This window comes from Podarcis tiliguerta (assembly GCF_965153285.1).
Source record: "Podarcis tiliguerta genome assembly, chromosome: 13".
Taxonomy (NCBI): domain Eukaryota; kingdom Metazoa; phylum Chordata; class Lepidosauria; order Squamata; family Lacertidae; genus Podarcis; species Podarcis tiliguerta.
Window position 1 is genome coordinate 27574745 of NC_139546.1, and position 26981 is coordinate 27601725.

The 26981-nt window shown below is 41.9% G+C and overlaps 2 protein-coding genes across 2 annotated transcripts; both read left to right on the top strand.

Moving 5' to 3' along the window:
- Positions 1-7641: 7641 nt before the first annotated feature.
- Positions 7642-13742, top strand: LOC310662669 (vomeronasal type-2 receptor 26-like; the record flags this gene model as incomplete). The annotated part of the gene is made up of 5 exons (XM_083409614.1): positions 7642-7848; positions 9080-9952; positions 10508-10735; positions 12076-12202; positions 12841-13742. 5 exons carry the CDS (start codon positions 7642-7644, stop codon positions 13740-13742), a joined length of 2337 nt encoding a protein of 778 aa, XP_083265740.1.
- Positions 13743-18343: 4601 nt separating this feature from the next.
- LOC310662670 (vomeronasal type-2 receptor 26-like) lies at positions 18344-25236 on the top strand (the record flags this gene model as incomplete). The annotated part of the gene is made up of 5 exons (XM_083409615.1): positions 18344-18541; positions 20172-21053; positions 21912-22139; positions 23051-23177; positions 24335-25236. 5 exons carry the CDS (start codon positions 18344-18346, stop codon positions 25234-25236), a joined length of 2337 nt encoding a protein of 778 aa, XP_083265741.1.
- Between the last annotated feature and the right edge of the window lie 1745 nt (positions 25237-26981).

Here is a 26981-nt window from a genome sequence, read left to right on the forward strand (position 1 = left end):
AACCTGTATTATGGATTTTTTTTTAAAAGGCCTCCTTTTTATATGTGTTGCCTGCAACACATTCTAATAACCCCTTGCCTATTCACGCATATAGATCATTAGATTCCTGTGCAGCTTCCAACCTTTTCTCTTCCTAATGCATCTGCTGGTAGTTCTCAGTCGCTATGCTAAAAAGAGATCAACATTTTGTGTCTTAAACATATTCTACACTTTCTAATTTTTGAATTTTTTTGTCATTCCTGAAAATATACACTATGCTTCTTTAAACTGTAGTAGGTAAAACAGGAATAAGACAAGCATATCAGTCCACAAGCCTATATTAACTGACATTATTATTATTATTATTATTATTATTAGTTTTATTCTTTGAATTTATATACCACCCTATACCTGGGGGTCTCAGTTCACAGAATAAAATCAAGATATAAAACTGCAAAATACCTAATAAAAAACAACAACAACCCAACCCCCCCAAAAAAACATTTTAAAAGGGCATAGGATGGAAATCAGATCAACCAAGGTGAAACATGCTCTGTTCAAATAAGGCAAATTATTTACCACAGGGTGTACTAAAATGAATGCACACAAACTTAAAGCTCTTCTTACTTTCCTAAATTACACCCCTCTTCCCACCCTCACCCTATAATACTATTTTGCATCATTACATAAAGGAGATTTAGAAGTGAGGGTTCGGCTCCTGATGGTACTGAAATAAAGCAGGGTGGGGCGATTTATTTTTATTTTTTTGGAACTGCACTGTCTTCCAATTTTTGGGGGGGAGACAGCTTGGTTTGTGGAGTTCAAATACACCAGATTTACAGTGGGTTCACAGGATTCTCAACAGCGTGAGACAATCCTGGGATGAAATCAAGCTGATAGGGAAGAGAACTAAGAATAGGAAGAGGACGCAGTGCAAATAGAAGTCAGATAATGTTTCCAACTCTCAATACATGGTGGCTTTTTTGTACATGGCAAAACACCTTTACAGGGAAAAATGCCTCTTTAATTAATGTTGCCTACCCCACATTCTAGTAAGCAATTGCCTGGAGGTTAGTCATATTTCTATTCACCTCATCCTGGAATGAAAGAAAGTCCAATAGGGAAGAGAGCTTGAAGAGGATGGAGATGTAAAATGAATGAAGAATAATAATTTAAAGCCTCAAATTATGCAAAGTGACTTTTTACACAGGAGGAAAAGACCTTCCTTGCAGTCCCTCTCTTTAATTAATGCTGCCTGCAGCACACATTGTCTGGAGGCTACTTGTTTTTCTATTCACACACAGATCATGATATTCCTGTGCAGTTTCCCTCCTTTTCTCTTCCTAATGCATGGTCACGTTTTCAAAGTGAAATTACTTTGCAGTGTTCAAGCCAGGTTTGCAAGGGGAACTGTTGCATCTATTCCCTTTCAGCTACAGAATGCAATCTAGATCTAGTCTTCAATTAGATTGGCCGGGCTCTCCAACCGTCTAGACAGAAGTAGAGTATCAGGGAGAAATTTTTCTTTATACAAACATTTTAGGTAATTGTTGTGGCCCACAAGAATGTTTGTTGAAGGCAACTGGAACAATGCATCCAAAGATGAAATCTCCTGACTGATAATATCCGGGAAGAGAAGGCTGGGAGTGCTGCATCCCACACTGAACCTTCTGGTTTTGGCATGCTGTGTGAGGCAGTAGAAGCAGCAACATTAATACTAACATCAACATCCTGAGTACAAATGTATAATGTGAACACAGGTTCCAGGAGATGCAAACAGGGAAATCTCAATCTTTATAATCTCTGTAATTGCACCAGACTGTTTTGGCTGACCCAAATGATCATTCTGTTTGCAGATAAGAGCAAATCCAGCATTATCAAACACAGAGTACCAGAAATCAGTCTGATGGAGCCTTGTTACTCCTGAGACCCTGGTACTGGAGTGGATGGGAGTATTTATACCGCCCTTCACAAAGCATATTATTTCTTTTCTTATTAGTCACTAGATTTCCAGAGTGGACTCCCAAGTTCCAGAGTTAACTCCCGTCCTTATGGTAATTACAGGGGACTCAGCTCAAAGCCTCTATGGCATTGTTGGAGAACACCTGTTTGTCATTCATGAAAGGAAGTATTTACTATGCACTGGATAGCATTGTCTGGAAGCAAAACTTGCCATTAAAGACTTCAGCCTATAGCCCTTCAGTAAAAAAATAAAAAAGGCTGTAGGACAGGTCTGAGCGAGACTACGATGAAATATTTCCCATCTCTGCAGAAAACAACAACACACCTTCGACATTCAAGGGTCTTCCTTTTGGGAAGGGTCATAGGTCAGCGGTACAGGTTCTTCATTACATGCAGAAGGTCCCAAGTTCAATCCCTGGCATCTCTAGCTAGGGCTGAAATCATAGTGTAGACAACCCTGATCTAGGTGGACTAATGACTTGGCTCAGTATGAAGAAGCTTTGGTATGTTCCTCCAAGTGTAGATCCACTGAGATGAGCAGGTTAGGATGATCACCAACTCAGTGGACTCATTCCTGGCTCAGCAGGCACTAAGTCTCCAATCCTAGTTTAGCCAAAGGTATGTTACTGCTAGTTGCTCGTTGCTGGCAACCTGGCACAAAACACCATTTTAAAGGCTTGCTTTCCTTGTGCCAGGTTTAGAAAGAGCAGCCGCAGGACCTCTGCCACTGAATAGGAATCTATCTAGTATAACTTTAGACAAGCTTAACTTACAAAGGCTTGCTTTTTGCACTTATTGTGCATAGGATGGCTGCCTTAAAGACAACACGACCCTCTCCAAAATGTAAAGTGGTATAGAAATGGCTTTAATAAATAAAACCAAAAACACACACACATATTTCCTGAAAAATATGTTTTATGGTTATGGTGTTACTCTCAGCCTCTCTTTACTCAGACGTTATGAAAACATATCATCACTATACAGTACAGAAGTCAGTAGGACAACACTTCAGTCTCCCAATACAGGATCTGAAAACAGCTGTCTTATTACAAAGAATTTCAGAAACAGACTTGAAAGAGAAGTTGCTGAATTACAACTTATTCCTAAACTGGAGAGACCTGGTCTGAATAGAGATACAGTGGTGCCCCGCAAGACGAATGCCTCGCAAGACGGAAAATCCGCTAGATGAAAGGGTTTTCCGTTTTGGAGGTGCTTCGCAGGACGAATTTCTCTATGGGCTTGCTTCGCAAGACGAAAATGTCTTGCGATTCCTGGGGGTTTTTTTCCGCTCCCCACCCCCTTTTTCTAAGGCACTAAGCTGCTAATAGCCTTTTAGCAGCTAATCCGCTAATCCCTTAAGCCTTTAATAGCCGCTAAACCGCTAATAGCGCTAATCCGCTAATCCGCTAATGGGCTTGCTTCGCAAGACGAAAAAACCGCAAGACGAAGAGACTCACGAAACGGATTCTTTTCGTCTTGCGAGGCACCACTGTATTGGATTCCTGTCTCATTACATATGCTAATCATCTGCATACTATCCCTTGCTTTTTCCTGTAGGACTAATTGCAGTCATTAACAGTCGTCAACAGGTTTACCATACCCATTGAGTCAATCACCCATCTCCTACTACCCTCCTGAGAAAAACCCCACCCCACCCCACCCTCCCATTATATACAAGGGTCTGGTGACTTCTGTTTCAGTGTATCTGAAGAAGTGTGTATGCACACGAAAGCTTATACCAAGAACAAACTTAGTTGGTCTATAAGGTGCTACTGGACAATTTATTATTTTATTATTATTTTTATATTTCGACTGTGTCAGACCAACACGGCTACCTACCTGAATCAAAACTTTATTTTCCTGTCAGCTTACACCCAGTTACCCTGGCCACTTTCCAAACCCAGCCTATGTTTACACCTCAGGGAAGGAGGCAGGGATCCTTCTGTTGTCTTGCCAATGTCTCTCAATGGCCCTCTATTGTTCCTTAATGGCCCCAGTTGAGCCAGGTCATTTTGCATAGGCTAGCCCAGGAATTACTCTGCAGCTTGCATTCTCCCACCCAAATAATTAAAATCCTAGTATTTATTAATTTCTAGGGTTTCAGCCCCCCCTCTTTGGAAACTATTTTTGCTTTGAGTGCTACTTACATTATGGATAAAAGTCTGTGTGGGTCACAGAGCAATGGCCACGACTCTTGCCTTTATTCCCATGCAACCTGTCAAAAGTCAGATTGTAAGCAAATTGTGTTTCTCTTTGCATAAGTTCATCCAGAAGTAGTAGTACTTCATAAGTAAATACATACAGTGGTACCTCTGGTTGCGAACGGGATCCGTTTCGGAGCCCTGTTCACAACATAAGCAGAATGCAACCCATGTCTGCATGGGTCGCGATTCGCCACTTCTGTGCATGCACGTGACATCATTTTGAACATCTGTGCATGCTCGAGTGGTGAAACACAGAAGTTGTCGGAACTCCTTTCGGCTGAGCCTTTGAAATTGCCTCCGACAAACAATTAATGACCTCGAGCCTTTGATAAGGCTCCAAGCACATTCTTCAATCAGCAGAGTTCCCAGCACAGGGAAGGATGAGACCGTATGAGCTACATTATAAAGAGTTTTATTTTCTAGCTACGCAGAACGGAAAAGACATCCTCTCTCTATGGAGGCAGAGAGGATGGAGGAACAAAGGAACAAAGGAACAAAGGAAACAGGAAACCACTAACATCACATCCCGTCTCCTCTCCTGTGAGACTTCCAATAGTATGGAATCCCTGGAATGTAAACAGAATCCTGTGACTCTCAGCAGCTACTCAGTGAGAAACAGAAACTAACAGAAGTAACCCTTTCCAGTACTTTCGGGTTGCCGCGGGACGCAACCTGAAAAGATTTAACCTGAAGCAAACGTAAGAGGTATGACTGTACAAGAATAACAGAAGGATGCTTAATAGCATGGAGCCACTGGGGGAATGTCCAATGACTTACTTAATAGCTCTCTAAGAGGAAATTACCGTATTTTTCGCCCTATAAGACGCACTTTCCCCCCTCCAAAATGAAGGGGAAATGTGTGTGCGTCTTATGGGGTGAATGCAGGCTCCTTGGCTTCAGCGATAGCAACGCGAAGCCTCCGAAGCCTGTGCTCCGGAGGCTTTGCGTTGCTTCCGCTGAAGCCAGGAGAGTCTGCTCTTTGAGGCTGGCAGTGGGGGAAAGCAGCGCCTCCTCCATCGCCAGCCCCAGAGGATGGGGGGCAGCGGGAAGGCACGCGACGACTTCCTGCTACTCTCCGACCCGGCTTTGAGGCTGGCGGGGGGGGGGAGCAGCGCTTCCCCCATCGCCATCCCCAGAGGATGGGGGGCAGCGGACGCCTTCCCGCTACTCTCCGACCCAGCTTTGAGGCTGGGGGGGGGGGAAGCAGCGCTTCCCCCATTGCCATCCCCAGAGGATGGGGGGCAGCAGAAGGCGTGCGACACCTTCCCGCTACTCTCCGACCCGGCTTTGAGGCTGGCGGTGGGGAAAGCAGCGCTTCCCTCATGGCCAGCCCCAGAGGATGGGGGGCAGCGGGAAGGCACGCAATGCCATCCCGCTACTCTCCAACCCTCCTGTGGGCTTTTGTGGGAGGTGGGGGAATTCCCTCACCTCCCGTAAAAGCAGGCAAAAGCCGCACGCTCTTTAAAGGGGCTCCGCGGCTTCTGCTGGCGTTTCTAGGAGGTGGGGGAATTCCCCCACCTCGTAGAAAAGCCCGCAGGAGCCGTGCACCCTTTGAAGAGCGCGCCCCTCTTGGGGGCTTTTCCCCGAGGAGGGAGAAGGGACTGACTGGCCGTTTCAGTCCCTTCTCCCTCCTGGTCGAAAAGCCGGTAGGAGTCGCGCACGGCTCCTGTGGGCTTTTGCGGGAGGTGGGGGAATTCCGCCACCTCCCGCAAAAGCAGGGAGAAGGTCTTGGAGTAGCGCACGGGCTGTGTGCAGCCTGTCTGCTGCTCCCAGAGCTGCGGGGGTGGGGGTGGGAATCATATTTTTTCCCTTGATTCCCCCCCCCTGAAAACTAGGTGCGTCCTATGGGCCGGTGTGTCCAATAGGGCGAAAAATACGGTATTCATTCTACAGGGGGGAAATTCCAAGCAGCTTCATCAAACATGATGCAAATTAAAAAGCCAATCATACTTTGAGGGCTAATCACCCCTATCATTATCAAAATTACTGGTTTCAATCCTCTGACATAATGGATTTCCATAGCCCATTAGCAAGAACAACAATCAGAATCTGGAAAAAGCTATAAAACCCTTCTGTTATTCAGATGCTGATGTAGGTATAGGCAGGACTCTGTCATTGTTTCTACGATGATGTCCCCTTTAAATGATGGTGTACGCTTCCACTGGCTGACTCCACCATGACCCTTAAGACACAAATGTAAACTATGAGTATCCCTGTTTCACATTCTTTGTAATTACTCTGTTCATCTTCTATTTTTTTCCTGCTTCCTGCTAATCCACTGCTTCTCTTTCATATACTTTGTATTTTGGGGGGCAAGCTGATAGATAATTCTCTGAGAAAGCCTTTCTACCTTGGTATGCAAAGGACAAAGTTATTTATATCCATAGATGAAGAGGGTAAACATGTGACTAGATTTAATAGAAAAAAGTATAGTTGTCACTCAGTGCTGGATGATAAAGCGAAGAGGCAAAGAAAACAATCTGTTCAACGACACTGGTGTACAATGAACCATGAATAAATATATGACTAGAGTACTGGCACACATATTATCTCACAGATCAAGCTATAACCAAGTGTAGCAGCAGAATCAACCACAATTTAAGGAAGATTGTAGCAGAACTGGTCATAGTCTCATACGATGCTGTAGATAGGATCATGGGAATCTACGTTCGGAGGGGACTTTTTGTCAACCGAATTGTGCTGGTGGTGATGTTGCTGCTTGTAATGCTGTGTCATACTGTATGCAAGACTCATTCTATTAATTGTTCCATATTTGATGATCCTCATCCTATTCCTCATGAATTTTACCAATCAGGAGATTTTGTCATTGGTGGGATTGTTTCTCAAGTCTTCTTCCTCTATAACAACCTCTCTTTCACGGAGCAGCCAGCACATATATTGATTGATGAACCAATGTAAGGCATTTCCCCCTTTTGCCTCATATTCTATAATAGTTCCGATCGCAATGGCTGAGAGCTCATCATTAAGCAACATTACGATCCATACAAATGATCCGTTATCTTTTGCTTCAGTTGACTTTAAGTAATTGTATATTTCTTGTTTGATTGAAACTGTTACAGAGTGCTTGGCCCTGAAGCAACTACAAATCAAAATGAGAGACAGGAAGGGGCAGAGGGTGTGGCTCTAAGGAAAAGAAGAGGGAGGGGGCAGTCATTCAGCCCTTAAATAGGGTGGTTCTCCCCTCCCAAGGCACCAAGTGTGTGCATGATTCAGAAGTGCTATGCAGACTGCCTCTTTCAGCCTGAACAAGCTTAATATATGTCCCACCGGTTGACACCAAGGTGGAATGGGCAGCAGAACAGGGCACAGTGGAACAGAACAAGTGGGGGAAATCCTTTCTCCCCTTGTTTTTCTTATTACTCCATTAAACAACTGTAGCTCTTATTACAGATCAGTACCTAAGAACTACCAGCATATTCTGGCATTAGCATTTGCTGTCAAAGAGATCAATGAGAATCCCAACATCTTATCAAATATGTCTCTGGGGTTCCGCATCCTCGATAGCTACTATTCTGCAAGGATGACCTATAAGGCCACCCTGAGCCTGCTTTCTGCACACCATAGATTTACCCCAAACTTCAAGTGTGACAACCAGAGCAATCTGATAGCTTTCATTGCAGGATGTGTCTCTGAAATCTCTGCCAATGTGGCAATCATTTCAGCAGTCCACAAGACTCCACAGGTAAGCTGTCAGTATAGAGGTTTGTAGGTTTCACAACAATGCCACACCATTACGATTTCAATCAAGCATTTGAAAAGTTCCCTTATTTTATTTTTGTTAGCAAACATACTAGAGGTAGGTCATAATGGTAAAATAATTATCAGATGAAAGACTAATGCTATTTTGCATTGCAGTAATAGATCAATAGTTTTCAGGTCATGGGGCAGTAAAGGGCTGCCCTTTTCATCATTGTCCTCTTTTGAACCTGTTTCAGTCTACCTGGATCTTTCTTAAAGGGAGATGGGAATCGGAGAAGGTCGAGGAAACTGGGTATAGTTAACCGGGAGAATAGGAGAATTATGGGAAATAATACATAATGAATTGAAAAAAATGTTCGAAAGTACTCCCCCCCTCCGCAACAGAGTCCTTTCTGTTGGGGATAATTCAGACTGAAATTCCCAGATGTCAAAAAAGGTTATTTATGTATGCCACTACTGCGGCCCGTGTTTTGTTAGCCCCCAAATGGAAAACGAGCGAGGTCCCAACCAAAGAAGAATGGCAACTTAAATTGATAGAATATGTGCAGCTTGCAGACTTAACATATAGAATAAGAGAACAAGAATAACATATGCTTAGAGAAGATTGGAAAACGTTTACTGAATATATGGGAAATAACTGTACAGCTGAAAATGCTGGCAGCATTAGGATAAATTCAACAGTGCAAATAAGTTTTGATCGATGTAATAATGGAATACCGAATGGTATAGTTTTTGTAAAATATGCAGGGATTTATGATATGCAAAATAAACCATGGAAAGAGAAGAGAAGTCAATGATATCTTAAGGATGTAAAAATGAGGACTTTAAATTGTAAAACAGAAAATTTAATAAAAATTATATATAAAGAGAAAGAGAGAGAGAGAATGTGAGACTTTTTGCCGGAGGTGGACATTTTAAGCACTCTTCAAATGCCAAATATCTGAATGGTCATCATATCAAAGAGGGCAAAGACTTGCACTCTCCTGCTCAAGGAGTCAGGACAATATTGGGTTGAAAATTATGAGAAATCTATTAATGGTAAGCCCAATTCAAAGAGAGAATGAATTACTAAAGGGTAATAGGTGACGGTTAAGAAGAGGCTTAACAACTATTTTTGTTAACTCTTGATGGCCTAGTAGATTCTAACACTTTGATAGCAAGATTTAATACACTCTTTTATTTTATGTGAAGGTTACTTATTTTCTTTATTTCAGATCACTTATGGGTCATTTTTGACAGCAAAACGTACCAAAAGGCTCTTCCCCTTTTTGTACCGGATGGTGCCCAATGAAGGCCAGCAATATGTGGGAGCTGTACGGTTATTTCAGCATTTCGGATGGACGTGGGTTGGGCTCCTGGCTGTGAATGATGACAAAGGGGACCGCTTTTTACAGACAATGGTGCCACTGCTTTCCCAAAACAATATCTGTTATGCCTTCATAGTAAGAATACCAAAACGTTCTTTTGTGGATGAGTTGATAGCCTTGCTTATACAGCGGCTGAGAAGCTTTCACATTATCACGGAGAGAAAAGCCACTGCAGTCTTTGTATATGGAGAACCTCCATCCTTTCAGGTTTTGAGAGTGTTGCTGTTTCTAGCACCTTTCTCGTCACTGCCACCTTTCAATAAAGTATGGATTATTACATCCCAGTGGGATTTTGCATCTCTCTCTGTTCAAAAGATTTGGGACATACAAGCCTTTCATGGTTCCATATCCTTCACAGTTCACTCAAATGAGCCATCAGGTTTCCAAGAGTTTATTCAGAAGATAAGACCATACTGGAACAAAGAAGATGGGTTTATCAAGGACTTCTGGAAACAGGCATTTGACTGTTCATTAAAAATGTCTAAATGGGAGGAGAAGGAGGGGGAGGAGGAGGAAGATGGAAAAAAAAGTTGCACTGGGTCTGAAAAGCTGGAGAGCATTTCTGGAATATTGTTTGAAATGAGCATGACTGGCCACAGCTACAATATCTACAATGCTGTCTATGCTGTGGCACATGCTTTGAATGCTATATATAAATCCAGCTCCAAACTTAAAAGGTTGGTTGGGAGACATGCATTTCAGAATATGCAACCATGGCAGGTAATTACAATTCCATAATTTAGCAATAATAACAAAACAGGCTAGTTTATGCCCAAGACATAATATAAATTCTTGAGCTTACATAAAACAGTTGCATCAGGGTTTTTTTGGTGTGTGTGTGTGTGTGTGAGAGAGAGAGAGAGAGAGAGAGAATTTTGATGCATAGGGCAAACCACATAATATTATGGTGATTCCCCCCATTATCTGGAATCTAACAGAGAGAGATGACAGCCAGAAATAGAAATGGAACAGAAGTGTTGGTCATTAGTTCTTTGCTTTATGATTTTAAAATGTTATGAAGTTTTAACAATTTTATGGTATATAGCCATGAATTTATGAGTTGGTGATTTATTTATTTATTTCTATGATCTTCTTTATTCAGTTTTACACTACACATTTAATTTGAAACATTAGACATAACCATCAGCACTTAGGATTCTCTGAATCCTTAGACTTCCTTCCACCTTTCCATGGTCTCCATTTTCTAAGAGATCTAAATATTAAAATTATTTCAAGAAACTGTTATTCCCTTGTTAACATTCTTTTTCAAACTAGGTCCATTACTTTCTAAGAAGAACCATATTCAACAACAGTGTTGGAGACACTGTGCATTTTGATGAAAATGGAGAATTAGTTACAGGTTTTGATGTTACAAACTGGTTGATGTTTCCCAATGGTTCAGTGGTTAGAGTGAAAGTTGGAAGACTGGAACCTCAGGCTCCTCCGGGCAAAGAGTTCATCATTAATGCGAGCCAAATTGTGTGGCATCAAAGCTTTAATCAGGTGAGTATATCAAAGTGAAATATTCAGTCTTGGCCAGTTCTTCATTCTCTTCAGCTGATGAATTACGCTAATTAGCATTATTTTTAAATAAAGCAAACCAGAATTCCTTCCAATTTTTGTAAAGAAACTATTTTAAATTGATGGAATCAAATGTGTCTGGCTCAGATCTATTTTTCCAATGTAATGACTCAAGAGGTTTGGCCATTCATTCCAGTATTTTTCACTGAAGACTGAAAATAGCAGCCTGTAAAATATGTGGGTAGAGAATCGCCTCTAAGCCTCCTATTTGTAGTCCAACGTGTTCATGATGGCAACAGCTCCTTTTTTTGCCACCATCTTTAATTAGAATATCAGGGCTGCTTTTTAGGCTGCGAATGGCAGAGCATTCAGCACAGCTAAGACTGTGCCATAAACTTGTGCCATTTGCTGGTCATCTCAGCATGTCTGGAGAGGCACCCATCACAACTGCACCCTCGCCTGTGGCTGCACCTATGCTGCCGCCACAACAAAGCAGCAGCAGCAGCAGCAGCAAGGGGGCAGCATTAGTGGTGAAGGCAAGAGCACTGTTGCGGCAGTGGTGGCGGCAGCATGGGCAAAGTTGCAGAAGGGGTGGCAGCAGTGTAATAGTGAGGGAAAGGATGGGAAGGGGAGTTGGTTGGATCTGCCTCCTGAGGTAAATTGGTTCACCCTACTTCATACAAGGGGGATGCGGGTGGCGCTGCGGTCTAAACCACTGAGCCTAGGGGTTGCCGATCAGAAGGTCGGCTGCTTGAATCCCTGTGACGGCGTGAGCTCCCATTGCTCGGTCCCTGCTCCTGCCAACCTAGCAGTTCGAAAGCACGTCAAAGTGCAAGTGGATAAATAGGTACCGCTCTGGCAGGAAGGTAAACGGCGTTTCTGTGTGCTGCTCTGGTTCGACAGAAGTGGCTTAGTCATGCTGGCCACATGACCCAGATGCTGTCTGTGGACAAACACCATCTCCCTTGGCCTATAGAGCGAGATGAGCGCCGCAACCCCAGAGTCGTCCGCGACTGGACCTAACGGTCAGGGGTACCTTTACCCTTTTACTTCATACAAGCACCAGCCTTGTCTACTGGGATAGTTAGTACCAGTGCCTGAAACTATGGGATGCTCAGGGTTGATTGGTTTGTGCATTTTGGGTTGCCTGAGTTAACAATATTATTGCCGAGTTCTGGGAGTTGCAGTTCTGGTAGATGCAGTTGCGGCCCATGGATACATGAAAAATAGTTTAGAGTTTGGTCTCTTCTTTGGTCTTCAATGAAGCAAACTGTTTTTAATAGATGCCTTGCTGCTAACCACACCTTCATATTTCCATGCAGGTGACGCCAGTTTCTGTATGCAATGATAACTGCTATCCTGGCTATAGTAGGAAAAAGAAGGAGGAAGAGAAATTCTGCTGTTATGATTGTGCTCCATGTCCAGAAGGAATGATCTCTAATCAGAAAGGTATAAGGGATAACCAATAAATTTCACAAAAGACACAGGGAGCATAAAATACCAGCAAAATACATAGGAAGCAAAAAAACAATACCCAATTCCTTTTTGTTTGTTTGTTCCTGGTATTTCTTGCCCCTACTTCATCTTAAGGTCCTGGGGCAAATTACATAGACTAAAAATACAATTACAAAGAAACCATAATATACATATAAATATATAAAGTTTTAGTGCCAAATACATCTCTGTGAGGAGGGAGTTTTATCATTTCGGAGCCACCACAATTAAGGCTCTTTCACAAACCACCCAATTCTGCCTCCATATATTTAACCACCTTTTCCAAAAAACCTGCCAGTAGCTCCTTAACTTTGATCCCAATATCTTCCCTCTCCTTCTCATGAATCACCCTGAATTATGGAATTACTGGGATACTGAAAAACACATAGCCGTTACATTACTACAGCACAGAACAATAACCAAATTCAGAACTATGGGTATGCAAAAAGATGCAATTTCTATTTTCTTTCTTTCTAGAGCTAGTAAAAACAAAATCAAAAGCATACAAAATTCCTTGATTGTTGTAACTGATTCTTACAGAAAGATGTAGTTCAGCTTCTTGAAATGCTTATTATATCTTCATTTTATTTCAGACATGGATGCCTGTTTCAAATGTCCAGAAATCCAACACCCCAATATTGACCAAACTCAATGCATTCTCAAGGTCCTAAGCTATCTGTCTTATAAAGAAAATTTAGGGATCATCTTAACTATTTTGGCTATTTCCTTTTCTTTGATTACAAGTTTAATCCTTGGAACATTTATCAAGCACAAGGCCACTCCCATTGTCAAAGCCAACAACCAGACCCTCACCTACATCCTCCTCATCTCCCTCCTCCTTTGCTTCCTTTGTTCCTTGCTTTTCATTGGACAGCCTGGAAAGGCCATCTGCCTTCTGCGACAAACAGCCTTTGGTTTAATCTTTTCTGTTGCCCTTTCCTCTGTGTTGGCAAAAACTATCACTGTAGTCTTGGCATTCATGGCAACTAAACCAGGATCCGAGATGAGGAAATGGGTGGGAAAAGGACTAGCAAACTCTATGGTCTTTTCCTGTTCCTGCATTCAAGCAGCTATTTGTATAGTTTGGCTACTTACTTCTCCGCCATTTCCAGATATGGACATGTACACACTAAGTGGAGAAATTATATTAGAATGTAATGAGGGTTCACCTGCTATGTTTTCATGTGTGTTGGGATATATGGGTTCCCTTTCCATTCTCAGTTTCATTGTGGCTTTCCTAGCCAGAAAGTTACCAGACAGTTTCAATGAGGCCAAATTTATCACTTTCAGCATGTTGGTGTTTTGCAGTGTTTGGTTAACTTTTATTCCAACTTACTTGAGTACCAAAGGAAAATACATGGTGGCTGTGGAGATCTTCTCCATCTTGTCCTCTGGTGCTGGATTACTGGGTTGCATCTTTTCCCCAAAGTGCTACATTATTGTGCTGAGGCCTGAGCTGAACAGCAGGGAACATCTAATAAGGATGAAGAAGTGAAGTAATCTAAGTTCATCTCTTCTTTGTGCTCTTATATACCCTTCACTGGAAATCGTGTCCTCCAAATCATAGAGAGCCATGTGTTGCGGTGAGATCACCAAACTGCCTTCTTGTTGCTGGGGAGGGCCCGTTTGGATGACCTCGTCACCTCATTGGCTGCCCCTTTGTTGCTGGGGAAATTTTTCTGTCGGTTGGGCTTTGATTGGCAACTAAGGGGCTATTTAAGGGGCTGCACGAGGCGAAGTACTTTCTCTTTCGCATTGTGCAGCAGATCTCCCTCCCTCCCTGTAATCTAAGGTTGTGTTTTTGACCTTGCTATGCCTATCTAGGGGTGGTCTGTTTTTGGAGCAGGGGCCCGGTAGGAATTTTGCCACTTGGCTGATTGGCTGGTGCCATTTAGTTTTTGCCTACCACGTAGCAAATCGTCACAACTTTGTAAGGTTGGCGGTTAGGCATTTGTTCATTCTTTGGGGATTATGGATTGGTTGTGCCCACCCCTCATTTTTGTTGCTGCGGTTAGGGAATTCCGTCAAAGGAATCCAGGGGCTCGATTTGCTCTGTCTGATCCCCTCTCAGGGATAGGGCCATGCCAGAGTTCCTGGGAGCATCTGGGGTGAACTAAGAGGCCTCTGTGCTCCCCCAGTATGTTTTCCCTTACTGACCTCTGGAGCTTCCAGTTGTCAGTCCTGTTCCTGCCAGTACAGGTTTAGGTAGTTTGAACCAATGCCTAAGCAACCACTCACACATGCTGTAATCAATAAAATTGTGGCCAAAATTAATGCCAAAAATCTTAAAGATGTCCTGTGTGATTTATTCTGGAGGGGGTTTGGGGGTCTTCACATGCAAATACTGATGCTAGGGATCTCATGAGAATTTGGGTATGTTTAGTAGATCATTATCCCAAGGCCAGAACTGAATACAAAGAGCAACTAATAAAAATAAAGATAAAATAATGTAAGCTCATGTCTTTAGCCAGGTATTAGATGTACTTCATTGGGAATAATGGTCTTGGTTGTATTTCATGAGGATTCAGCAATGAATGCTTACACTGGGGAACAACTGCTTTCTTTTCAGCAGAGGCTCGGCCCACCTGGATTTGGCATTCATCTCAAGACTGTTCATAGACACCCTGCCCTATGCTGCGTGTAACTATGTCCAGTTCCCAAATAGGAACATTTGCCTTGTGGACCAGGACAGGGGACCATACAACAGCTATAGCTCCTTTGAGAACGGAAAAAGCTTCTAGATTCCCCTCTTCCTTCCATGTTGCTATGCTAGCTGAAAAAGACGCTGCAATTCTACTGGCATGGTGTCTTTTTTTCCTCCAGGGTTCATGGGTGTGGCATCCTGCATGATGGAAGAGGCAGGAAATGACCCCATCTGAGGCTAGGGGGAGGATCTCCCCCTTCACCATGGTCACAAGCCACAACTGCTTCCTTGCCACAATTCCACTGGTAACAGGGATTTTTGGCCCGTGGGCCATATTCCCATAAGAGCAACCTTCTAGGAGCACAGTGTGTGCCAGAGTAGAATATGGGTAGAACAAGGATTGTGAGTCTTACCCAGGATGGGGGAGAAATTTAGTTTAGTTTGCATTTAAAGGTCAACCTACCTAATCCACACTTTCTGACACAATATGCAAGCAAAACACAACTATCCTTCCAAATGTGTATGTCTCTGAATTTTGCAATTCAAATAATGTGTGCAATAATGCATAGACTAAAGTGTGCATACAAATGCACATATTAGTGAAGAGAATGTACATTATGCATTATATTATGGAACATTGCATTGCAAAAATGTGTATATTAGGCAAAATTGCATTGAAAATGGTACATTAGGAGAAATATATACTAAAAAAAACCCTGACAACATGAAGAGCTATATGCCAACATAATGCTGAGCCTCAAATTCTCCAGGTTGTAACTGAAGTTGAACCTCAGCTTTCGCATTATACTAATTTTGAGTGATCTGTGGTTAAACTTAAACATAGTCCTGGGCAAAGGTAACCTGGGGTCACCAGGCAAATTTCCACAAACTAGTTATTATCCCTCTAAGAAGAAAATAACTGTTCTATAATTTGAGAGGAACTCCTAGCAGTAACAAACTTCAAAGAGCAGCAACACACAGGGGAAGATAGAATCATAATTACTGTTTTTAAAAAATCTTCCTACACAATTGACAACCAAAGCCCATTCGCAAGATCAACAAGCAACACCTGAGGACAACCACACATATTGTTAAGAACAGGATCTAGACATAGGTAAGGCGGTCCCATTTTTTTCTCTATGATCATTTCCCCTTTATGTGCTGCCATTGCTTCCACAAGATTTTTCTGTCATGATTTTAACCCCCACCCCAATATTAACTATGTGAATCCCAGTTCTTATCCTCTCTTCTTGCCCATTTCATCTTCCACTTCCCAGTTTCTTACTGTGAAAAATTAGGCCAAAAATTGATTAGTTATTGATTTACACATTCATTGCTGCACACTGTCTCACCCTCATTTGGACAAGCTGACTGAAAATCCTAAAGGTTACACTTTTTTTTTTACACTTTAAAGCAAGATAATAGATACCTGTAGATGAAGAGGCGCATATGACTATTTTAAAGAAAAGGTGTACTTCTCAGTCTCCCTTTGAGAATACAGTGAGGCGATAAAAAGAAAATTATGCACAGGAACACAGATTGACAAGGAGCTACTTTTAACTATAAGACAGGTACACAAATTCCCTAAAAGGCCCAATGTAGGAATGGAATCAACCAAAATTCATGGGAGGCTGTGGCAAAGCTGGTCCTAGCCTTACAAGATGCTGTGGATGGAAACATGGAAATCTACATTTGGAGAGGACTTTTTGTCAACAGAATCATGCTGGTGGTGATGTTGCTTCTTATAGCGCTGTGCCATACTGTATGCAAGACTCATTCTATTAATTGTTCCATATATGATGATCCCCATCCTATTCCCCATGAATTTTACCAGTCAGGAGATTTTGTGATTGGGGGAATTGTTTCTCAAGTCTACTTCCTTTATAACAACCTCTCCTTCTTGGAACAGCCAGCACAGGCCTTGATTGAGGAATCCATGTAAGATTTCTTCCTTCCTTCCTTCCTTCCTTCCTTCCTTCCTTCCTTCCTTCCTTCCTTCTCTCTCTCTCTCTCTCTCTCTCTCTCTCATCCACCCCCTCGATCTCTCATTCTATAATAGTTCAGCTCTCAGTATCTGAGAGCACATAATTAAGCACCATTAAGGTATTATTTATTGTCTGAAGCTGCAACACACAGCTACCTACCTTACAGAGGGACAATCTAGGGTTTATGTTTGGAAATTAAAGCACCATGGAGAGGGGCCCACAATCAAATCTGACTCCCTAATGAGAGTATGTGCATGATAAATATGTTTTTAAGAATAGTCTTGTCACCATGTATTATTAATATTTTTAAAACTGCACAAGTAAAATATCATAGGAGTATATGTTTCTTGAAAAGTAATTTCTGAATTGTCCCTCAGGCACTTTGCACTCCCTTGACATAACTGGATTATGGTTTTCAAATGCAGCTGAGTTTATGGACGGTTGGAAGTCTCCCCTTGGCACCTTTTGCTTGCAATATCTTCTCTCATTTCATCTGCAAATGGTAGATGCATTTAAATTGCAGCAATGTGTCCCTGGCTTTAGGAGATTAAATGATCCGTTAGTAGCTTGCACTGAAGTGAATTCACCATACAGTATATTTCTTCAATGATTGAAATGGTTGCTACAGAGGTTTTTAAGGCATGTTCACAGACACATAAAGGTTCAATGGGTGGACAAGGGAGAGGCACACATTCAAGGCCCACTCCCAATGTCCTCACATGCCTTCCCGGTCCCTATGTTGATTAGTAAAGCACGGCCCATGATAGTGAGAAGTGTTCTACTCACATTCAAGCAAACATGAATAACATTCTCCTGCAGAGTTTCCCCACTCAACACAGGGATTGTTGAGGGCTGAGCATTCGAGGCAATGCACACAGGTCATTGGGGCAGGGCTTGGAGGCACATCCCAGTCCCATGGATAGAGTGCTTGCATGGTCAGGCATTAGTGAATACCAAGAAAGTTACTGGAGAGACAACAGAAGAGGCTCACTTGTCTCTTCTCAGAGGTTGCTTTCAAAAGCTAGGAAGTACATTATATATGTCAAATCTATTTTGGGCTAGCACTTGTGTTTGTGTGCAAAAGGAGTGAATTATTGTTGTAAAGAAAGTGAACCTAACAAATGTAAGGAGCAGCATGTTAAGTTCTTGAATAATCCCCAAACATTCTGATCATTCAACTATTCATCAGAAGAGTACCTGTTTCATATATCTTACTTTCTGCTAACTTTGCTGTACCTTTGCTTTTTCAACTTCTGTGGCATTGAGTTACATCTCAATATCAGTAGTTTGCAGATGAATGTTGATGAAGTGTACAAATGTATTTTTACTGCTGCTTTGCTGCTGCTTTATTAAACAGGCTGTACCTCTTTTTACAGTTCAGTGCCTAAGAACTACCAGCACATTCTGGCTTTAGCATTTGCTGTCAAAGAGATCAATGACAATCCTAGCATCTTATCAAATGCCTCCATGGGCTTCTACATCCTCAATAGCTACTTCACCGCAAGAATGACTTATAAAGCTAGCCTTAGCCTGCTTTCCAAACAGAAGTTTGTCCCCAACTTCTGTTGTGATGGCCAGAACAAGTTGATAGCTTTAATTGGAGGATCCGTCTCTGAAATCTCTGCCAATATGGCCATTATTTCAGCAATCCACAAGATTCCACAGGTAAGCTCTAGAGATACCACAAAAGTGGCACACATGGAAATGGAAATTGCCTCAGTTTACATGTTCATTTGTGATCAGGAATGGAAATCATGCAAGCACATATGATCTTTATTCATTGTTGTTATTTTCAGTCCCCAAATGATGTGTAACAGATGACACACACACACAATTTTTTTCTGATGTTTCCTTTACATTGAAATGAAATGGGCATAGCATTGAAATGATGTAATGACATCATTAATGACATAGTTAATTGCATAAAATTTGGGCACAGCAGACAGAGATATGAATGTAGTTCTTAGTGGCAGTGGCATGGAAACAGTGCTGATTGCAATGAATATGGGTTAGAGACAAACTGATTTTTTCTTGTATCCCTAGTCTTGATTTCAGCACAGCATTCAAAAAGTTTCGTTAGAAATCTGGTTCAATGCAGACTGTATGGTAATATTAGGTTAATTGATAAATAAAGAATGGAAAACTGCTCTGAAACTAACAAAATGCAGATAAGCAAAGTGCCAAACTAAGGCAGAAAAAAATTCAAAAGCAAACCTTTGGATAGGGGACAACTGGCAGAACAATAGCACACCTGAAGGAGATCTCAATAATATAGTAGACCAATGCTTCCCAAGTGCTCCGTGAAGAGCTTGGAAAGAAAAATAAATAAAATAAATGTAAAAGAAAAGAAAAATAAATAAAATAAATGTAAAAACAGCCCCAAATGCACACGCATAAGGGTGACAATACTGCTCCATGATGAATTTCTCTCTTGAAAAGACTCCCACCGCACAAAAAGTTTGGGAACCACTGTAGTAGACCAAGAGCTAACTATCAGTTACCACTGTGATGCAGCTGCGGGAAAGTCTTAATGCAATTTAAGCTGCATCAATGCAACCAAAGTGCTGTATATTGAGAAGCAAAAGCTGAATGTTATTTAATTAGCACACCTCAAGTTTAGTAGTATGTTCAGTCCTCAGTGCTGCACTTTATTATCATAGATAAAGATAACTTGAAACAGCTTCAGAGGAAGACGGTGAAGATGGTCAGGAGAATGGGGAGAAATGCCTATGACAAAAGGTTGGAGGAATTGGGTATATTTAGCCCGGCGAAGAGAAGATTAAAATGTGTGGGTGGGTGGGGGGGACAGGAAGCTTACATCCCTCTTCAAGTATAAAATTTCTGAATAGCTGTGACATTGAGTTGGGAAACAAACTGTCACCTGCTGTTCCAAAGGGTAGGACAAGATTTTGGAACAGCATTAGGAGACTCTTCTTAATGCTAAATGCAATTCAAATATAGAACCAATTACCAAAGGGTCCTTGCTGGAGCAGTGCCAGATTTAGGACAGTGTAGATGGTTCCCCCTAACAGGACACCGAGCCAAGGGGGCTCCAAATTGAGAGGATCTAAAATTGAGCTTGAGGGTGTGTGCATGCCAAAGTTGGGGTTTGCTTAGAGTACCCCTGGAGTTCTTCAGGCAGAGCCACAAAAAGTCATATATCGTGGGTGATATATATTGATTTCCTGCATCATGCTAGATTTTGCACTTGATTGCCTACGGGACCTTTTCCAGCTCTAGGATACAAAGACAGACCTTTTTGTTATGTGAAAAATTATTATACGTTTTATTTCAGCTTCCTTATGGATCATTTTTCACAGGACAACATGGCAAAATGCTACTTCCATTTTTGTACCAGATGGTACCCAATGAAGCCCATCAACACATGGGAGCTGTGCGGTTATTTCAGCATTTCGGATGGACGTGGGTTGGGCTCTTGGCTGTGGCTGATGACAAAGGGGACCGCTTTCTGCATACAATGGTGCCACTGCTTTCCCAAAACAATATCTGTTATGCCTTCATAGTAAGAATACCAAAATGGAGTTATATGGATGAACTGATAGACTTGCTTATACAGCAGCAGTACAATTATGAGATTCTCAGGGAGAGAAAAGTCAGTGTATTCTTTATATATGGAGAACCTCCATCCTTTCAGGTTTTGAGAGTGTTGCTCTTTCTAGCACCTTTCTTGTCACTGCCACCTCTTGGCAAAGTGTGGGTTGTTACCTCCCACTGGGATTTTGAATCACTGTCTGTTCAAAAGAATTGGGATATGCAAACCTTTCATGGTTCCATATCCTTCACTGTTCATTCAGATCAGCCATTGGGATTTCAAAAGTTCAATGAAGGAATAAGACCTTCCTGGGCCAAAGGAGATGGTTTTATCCAGGACTTCTGGGAACAGGCATTCAGCTGCTCATTAAAGAAGTCTAATGGACAGGAGGAAGAAGAGTTGTCTAATGGACAGGAGGGGAAGAAGAGTTGCACTGGAAAGGAGAAGCTAGAGAATCTTCCTGGAAATCTGTTTGAAATGCACATGACTGGCCACAGTTACAACATCTACAATGCTGTCTATGCTGTGGCACATGCTTTGCATGCCATGTACACACAGAGCTCCAGATACAGAAGAATGGAAGAAAGAGGGAAACTAGCATTTCAGAATGTACAACCCTGGCAGGTAATGACAATTAAACACAATGGCAACAAAACAGACTAATTTATGGCCCAGAGATAAAAGCAACTCAAAAACCACAACTAATTCAGAATGAGACAGCTAGATTGATGACTGGGAGCAGCCACCTGGTCCTAAAGGATCTCCATTGGCTCCCAGTACGTTTCTGATCACAATTTAAAGTGTTGGTGATGATCTTGAAAGCCCTTAACAGCCTTGATCCTGTATAATATTATATCATCATCATCACCACCATCATTTATACCCAATCTCCACCCCAGTTGTTCAGCCCAGACACTGAGGTTCACCTCCAAGGGCCTTCTGGTGGTTCCCTCACTGCAAGAAGTAAAATTACAGGGAACCAGTCAGAAGGCCTTTTTGGCAATGGTGCCCTCCCTGTGGAATGCCCTGCTATCCGACGTCAAAGAGATAAACACAACTTGTAGAAGACATTTGAAGGCAGCGCTGTATCAAAATGTTTTTAATGTCTGACATTTTATTGTGGTTGTATGTGTTGGAAGCTTCTCAGAATGGCTGGGGCAACCCAGCTAGATGGGTGGAATATAAATAAGATGATGATGATGATATCATCATTATTATTGAATACATACCAACAGTTGGGAAGTGTTAGGGTATGGGGGGGGGGCTATTCATTTTTACAAGTAGCACCATACTCATGATAGACTAATGACAGTTTTATCAACAATAGGTCAAGCCTTTTTAGTCTAATAGAGAGAAATGACAGCTAGAAATAGTGATCTCATAACCAAAAAAGAGCAGGACAGACTTTTAAGAATGCTAAATATTAAATTACTTTTGAGGCCTACGTAAGTATCTCTTTGTCAATATACTCTTCCAAATTAGGTGCATCACTTTCTAGGTAACACTGTATTCAATAACAGTGCTGGAGACATTGTGTACTTTGATGTAAATGGAGAATTAGTGGCCAGTTTTGATGTTACAAACTGGATGATGTTTCCCAATGGCTCGGTGGCTAGAGTAAAAGTTGGAAGACTGGAACCCCAGGCTCCTCGAGGCAAAGAGTTAACCATTCATGATGACCAGATTGTCTGGCACCAAAGCTTTAATCAGGTGAGACATGGCATCAAATGATTGAGTAAATAAGAGTCAGTATGCTCAATTTTCAAAAAGGCATTGTTAATGCTTTTGAAAACATCTTATTGCATTAGTTTTAATTCTTCTAAAATCTCACAGAATCTCTTTATTCCATGAACAAGGTCTCATCTCAAAGAGACTTTGTCATCTTGGTTGGTAGAATACACAACTCCCATCATCCCAGCACTTGAGACTACCTACCTTTTGCAGGTGCTTGTTTTGACGCAGACTACCTACCTTTTGCAGGTGCTTGTTTTGACGCAGAGCAAATTGAATGAGAAAGATAAAGGAAGTACAGCTTTCACCCTCCCACTGATTCTTTAAAATTCTGGTTATATGTAAAGAGAGCATCTCTACAGAGGTGTAAAAACTGACAACTTAGATGTATGGTGACAATCTGCTTGGAGAGCAATATCAGCTCATGCTATTTCTGTTTGCCAAAGTGGCTCTGTCTCATTCACCCCACTGGGAATTGCTAGAACTGGACTGGAGGATCCTAGGCTGGACAATAATTTTACTGTCAAGGAGCATAGAATATCATCATGACTTGGCAGGTATCTAAACATGGATTTGAGAGGGAGGAAGCTGTAAAATGTGATGCTCAAGCATTGCCCCTCGGCCTTCCATTTGTAGTCCAATGTATTCATTTTGGCAACGGTGTAGCATATCTGTGCATTAGGTAGGTCAGAAGAAGAGGTCCCAAGGAAGAATATACTGTTCCACCTGGCTTGGTGTAATCCTAGATGGACTAGCAATATTGTTGGCTGAGTTCCAGGAGTTCCTGTTGTGGCCTATAGGGCATGCAATAGGTTTCTTTTTCTCCAAGGAAGCAAATTGCATTGAATTGATGACTGGTTTTGTTGCTGATCCTTCATGTTTCTGTACAGGTGCTGCCAATTTCTGTGTGCAATGACAATTGCTATCCTGGCTACAGCAGGAAGAAGAAAGAAGGAGAGAGATTTTGCTGCTATGATTGTGCTCGTTGTCCGGAAGGGAAGATCTCACACCAGAAGGGTAGGAGGAATAATCAATACATTTTTTAAAAGACACAGGGAACATAAAACAGCATGCCCTAGCTGAGAGAAGTCAATAATCACAGGAAGAAGCAGAAAACTGGTGAGTAGGAGGAGGGAGGTCAAGAGGCAGAGATGAGTCAGGTTCGTGAAGAATCACAGGTGTCTCCCCTCCCTTCCGTGACAAGCTCCCCTCCCCCCAACTCTGAAAACCAGAAGAGGCACAAAATGGGAGGAACAGAACACAGGCACAGTTTCCAAACCCCCCAGAGAGGAGGAGACATAGATGGCTGGGGGAGGGGGATGACCTTTAGTCTTGGTAACTGGTTTCATGGAGTAAGACCCACAGGGAATGAGCTGCTGTACTCATTAGGTATTGAAACTCAGCCAAGTATGTGAAGATCGTGTGTTTTTTCTAATCAAGGTTAACTCTAGCTTTGAAAATTCAGCTCACTCTGCGACAGTAATGTGCCTTCATATCATGTTTTGGGATTAAAGGGTTCTCCATACGCAAATAAATACAACTGTAAAAATTAGAAATAAAAGCAATAATAACACTTTGGCATGTGAAAAGTACTTATTGAATGTTTAAAGTGCTCCACCTACATTATTGCAATAACACCTATAACAATTTTGTAAATTACACATGAGGATTAAGATTGATAAATAACAGCATTTCCAAGGACAACCTTCTATGTTCGTGACTTGAGAAGAGGTCTGCATCACAAAAATCTTGGGTTACACAGAAACATTTAGCCATTACCAGATCAGTGTGATCACCAAACATTCTCACTTTCTCTTTAAAATTATGGGAGTCCTTTCTCCTAGCGTTGGTGAAAGAACTGCAAGAACATAAACGTAAGGAAGATGTTGGTTAACATTTTTACATTTTCTACTTACGACTGCCTCTACTTGGGCCCGATCCAAGTTGCGACCGCAGCAAAGCCGGAAGTAAATACTGGGTTTGCCGTGATTTGTGTACACACAGAAGTAGCTTCTGCCATTTGCGTACGCGCAGAAGCAGCTGCTGCCGTCTGCACATGCGCACAACAGCGCTTCTACCAGTGACCCATTTCACCTAAAGGGTGGGCCACCAGAATGGATTATGGCGGTAAGTAGAGGTTTCACTGTACTTAAACAGCTCCTCCTTTTTTTCAGACATGGATGCCTGCATCGGTTGTCCAGAAGACCAGTATCCCAACAACAACCAAATTGAATGCATTCCCAAGATTCTAGTTTACCTTTCTTATAGAGAAACTTTAGGGAATATTTTAGCTACCACTGCTATTTATTTCTCTTTGATCACAAGTTTGGTTCTTGGAATTTTTATGAAGCACAAAGACAGTCCCATAGTCAAAGCCAACAACGCAACCCTTACCAGCATCCTCCTCATCTCCCTCCTCCTTTGCTTCCTCTGCTCCTTACTTTTCATTGGACAACCTGGAAAGATCATCTGCCTTTTTCGACAAATTACTTTTGGCATCATCTTTTCTGTGGCTCTTTCATCTGTGTTGGCAAAAACCGTCACTGTGGTCCTGGCATTCATGGCAACCAAGCCGGGGGCCAAGATGAGGAAATGTGTGGGGAAAGGGCTGGCAAATTCTATGGTCCTTTCCTGCTCCTTCATTCAAGCAGGCATTTGTGCTCTTTGGTTATTTACTTCTCCTCCGTTCCCAGATAGAGACATGCACTCAGTGCATGGAAAGATAATACTAGAATGTAATGAAGGTTCAGCTACCATGTTCTACTGTGTCTTGGGCTATATAGGCTTCCTAGCCTTTGCCAGCTTCATTGTAGCTTTCCTAGCCAGGAAGTTGCCTGACAGTTTCAATGAGGCCAAATTTATCACTTTCAGCATGTTGGTGTTTTGCAGTGTTTGGTTGACTTTTATTCCGACCTACTTCAGCACCAAGGGGAAATACATGGTGGCTGTGGAAATCTTCTCCATCTTGTCCTCTGGTGCTGGATTACTGGGTTGCATATTTTTCCCTAAATGCTACATCATTGTGCTGAGGCCCGAGCTGAACAGCAGGGAACAGCTAATAAGGAGAAAACAATGAGACAATATAAAAGCATGTCTTTATGGTACACTGTCATCTATATTTCATTAAAAAGGACGGTGGCAAGGATTTATGGGAATGTGTGAAAGTGTGCCCCACAACTACCCTGTGTTTCCCCATCATATTTATTGTACAGGTGATCATGGTTGTAGGGGGTATTCTAAGAATTAAATCATGGATGCTTCTATTGGAGAACTTAGCTCACATTCCTTTTGGCAGAAATGAACACAGCACAGCTGACTTAGATTTAGCATACACCTCAGTTCTCTTCATGCCCTCATTCTTCTTTCTTCTTCTTTCATCCTGTCTTTGTATAAACCCAGAACTCCAGTACAGTGATACCTCGGGTTACATACGCTTCAGGTTACATACGCTTCAGGTTACAGACTCTGCTAACCCAGATATAGTGCTTCAGGTTAAGAACTTTGCTTCAGGATAAGAACAGAAATTGTGCTCCAGCGGTGCGGCAGCAGCAGGAGGCCCCATTAGCTAAAGTGGTGCTTCAGGTTAAGAACAGTTTCAGGTTAAGAACGGACCTCCGGAACGAATTAAGTACTTAACCTGAGGTACCACTGTACTGCTGTTGATGCGATGTATCTTTTCATTTGTGGACAAGGAAATGAATGATTTTGAGACAATTGGACTTCAAATAAATATTGTTTAACAGAAAGTGAAGGAGATTTGTATGTTATCATTTTGTTTTAATGCAACTGGCAGATGGAAAATAAGAAGTCATTTTTTAAATTTTAAATTGTTTCCTTTCCCTTTCTCTCTCCCCCCTGCCTCTCTTTTCTTTCTTCTTCCTGATTCTTCCTCTTTCTTTTCTCTTTTCTTCATTCTCTCTCTTCTCTGACAACCTGTACTCAGGCCTTTTATTAGGGTCCAGGAGTGATAGATGGTTGATGGAGAGACCCTGGATGGGAGGCAAGAAAATGTTGGTTTTCCAGGGTGAGAGGCTAGGAGGAGAAAGTGGCTACTACCTTCTGTGGGTGGCAAGGGTTAAGAACTACCTTTAAGAGAGGACACCTTATTCTATTTGTACTTTTTGTAGCTTTTTAGAATAAAAAAATTACATTAGTTTTCTATATCTTACTGTATTATGAAAAACTTTAATAAAAATCTTAACACCAAAAGAAAGAGAATGCCACAACCCAGCCCTTCTGCAGTTTGTGACCTCCAGCTCATTCTGTTAAGTGGGGCTGTGAACATCTGCCCCCAGACTGCCCCCTGTTGCCACACTGCAGACAGAGGAAGAAAGAGAAAAGCACCACTTCCACAATTTCCTTAGAAATCCCACAAAGCTGTTTACAGAAGAAGTCTGTCATAATATTTGACTGTGCACATGACCTCGGATCTTTCACTCTCCCTGACTTCCATGGAATGAATAGGCTCCATGCCAAAAAACAAAACGAAAGATCACCTCAAGGTTAAGCAGACGACACGTGGCAATTTATACACTTCTCCAGAAATACCAGTTCCTTTTCTTTGGTGGAAATTGCATTAGTAATTGGCCACCTCCTTGATTGTCAACTGTCTTTTATGTTTTATCACACAGTTCCTGTTCCACCATTCTTTTTACATGTAGTGATGTGCTTCAGATCCTTCCTAGGAACTCAACTCATTCTTGTTTTGTTTACTGTATGCAATTTGAAACTGTAGGAGAGCCCCCCCCCCCAAGAGAGGTGGAATGGCTCTATAAAAGAAGAAGATTAATGCCCTCAAAATGAATGTCGTCCCAAAGCTTT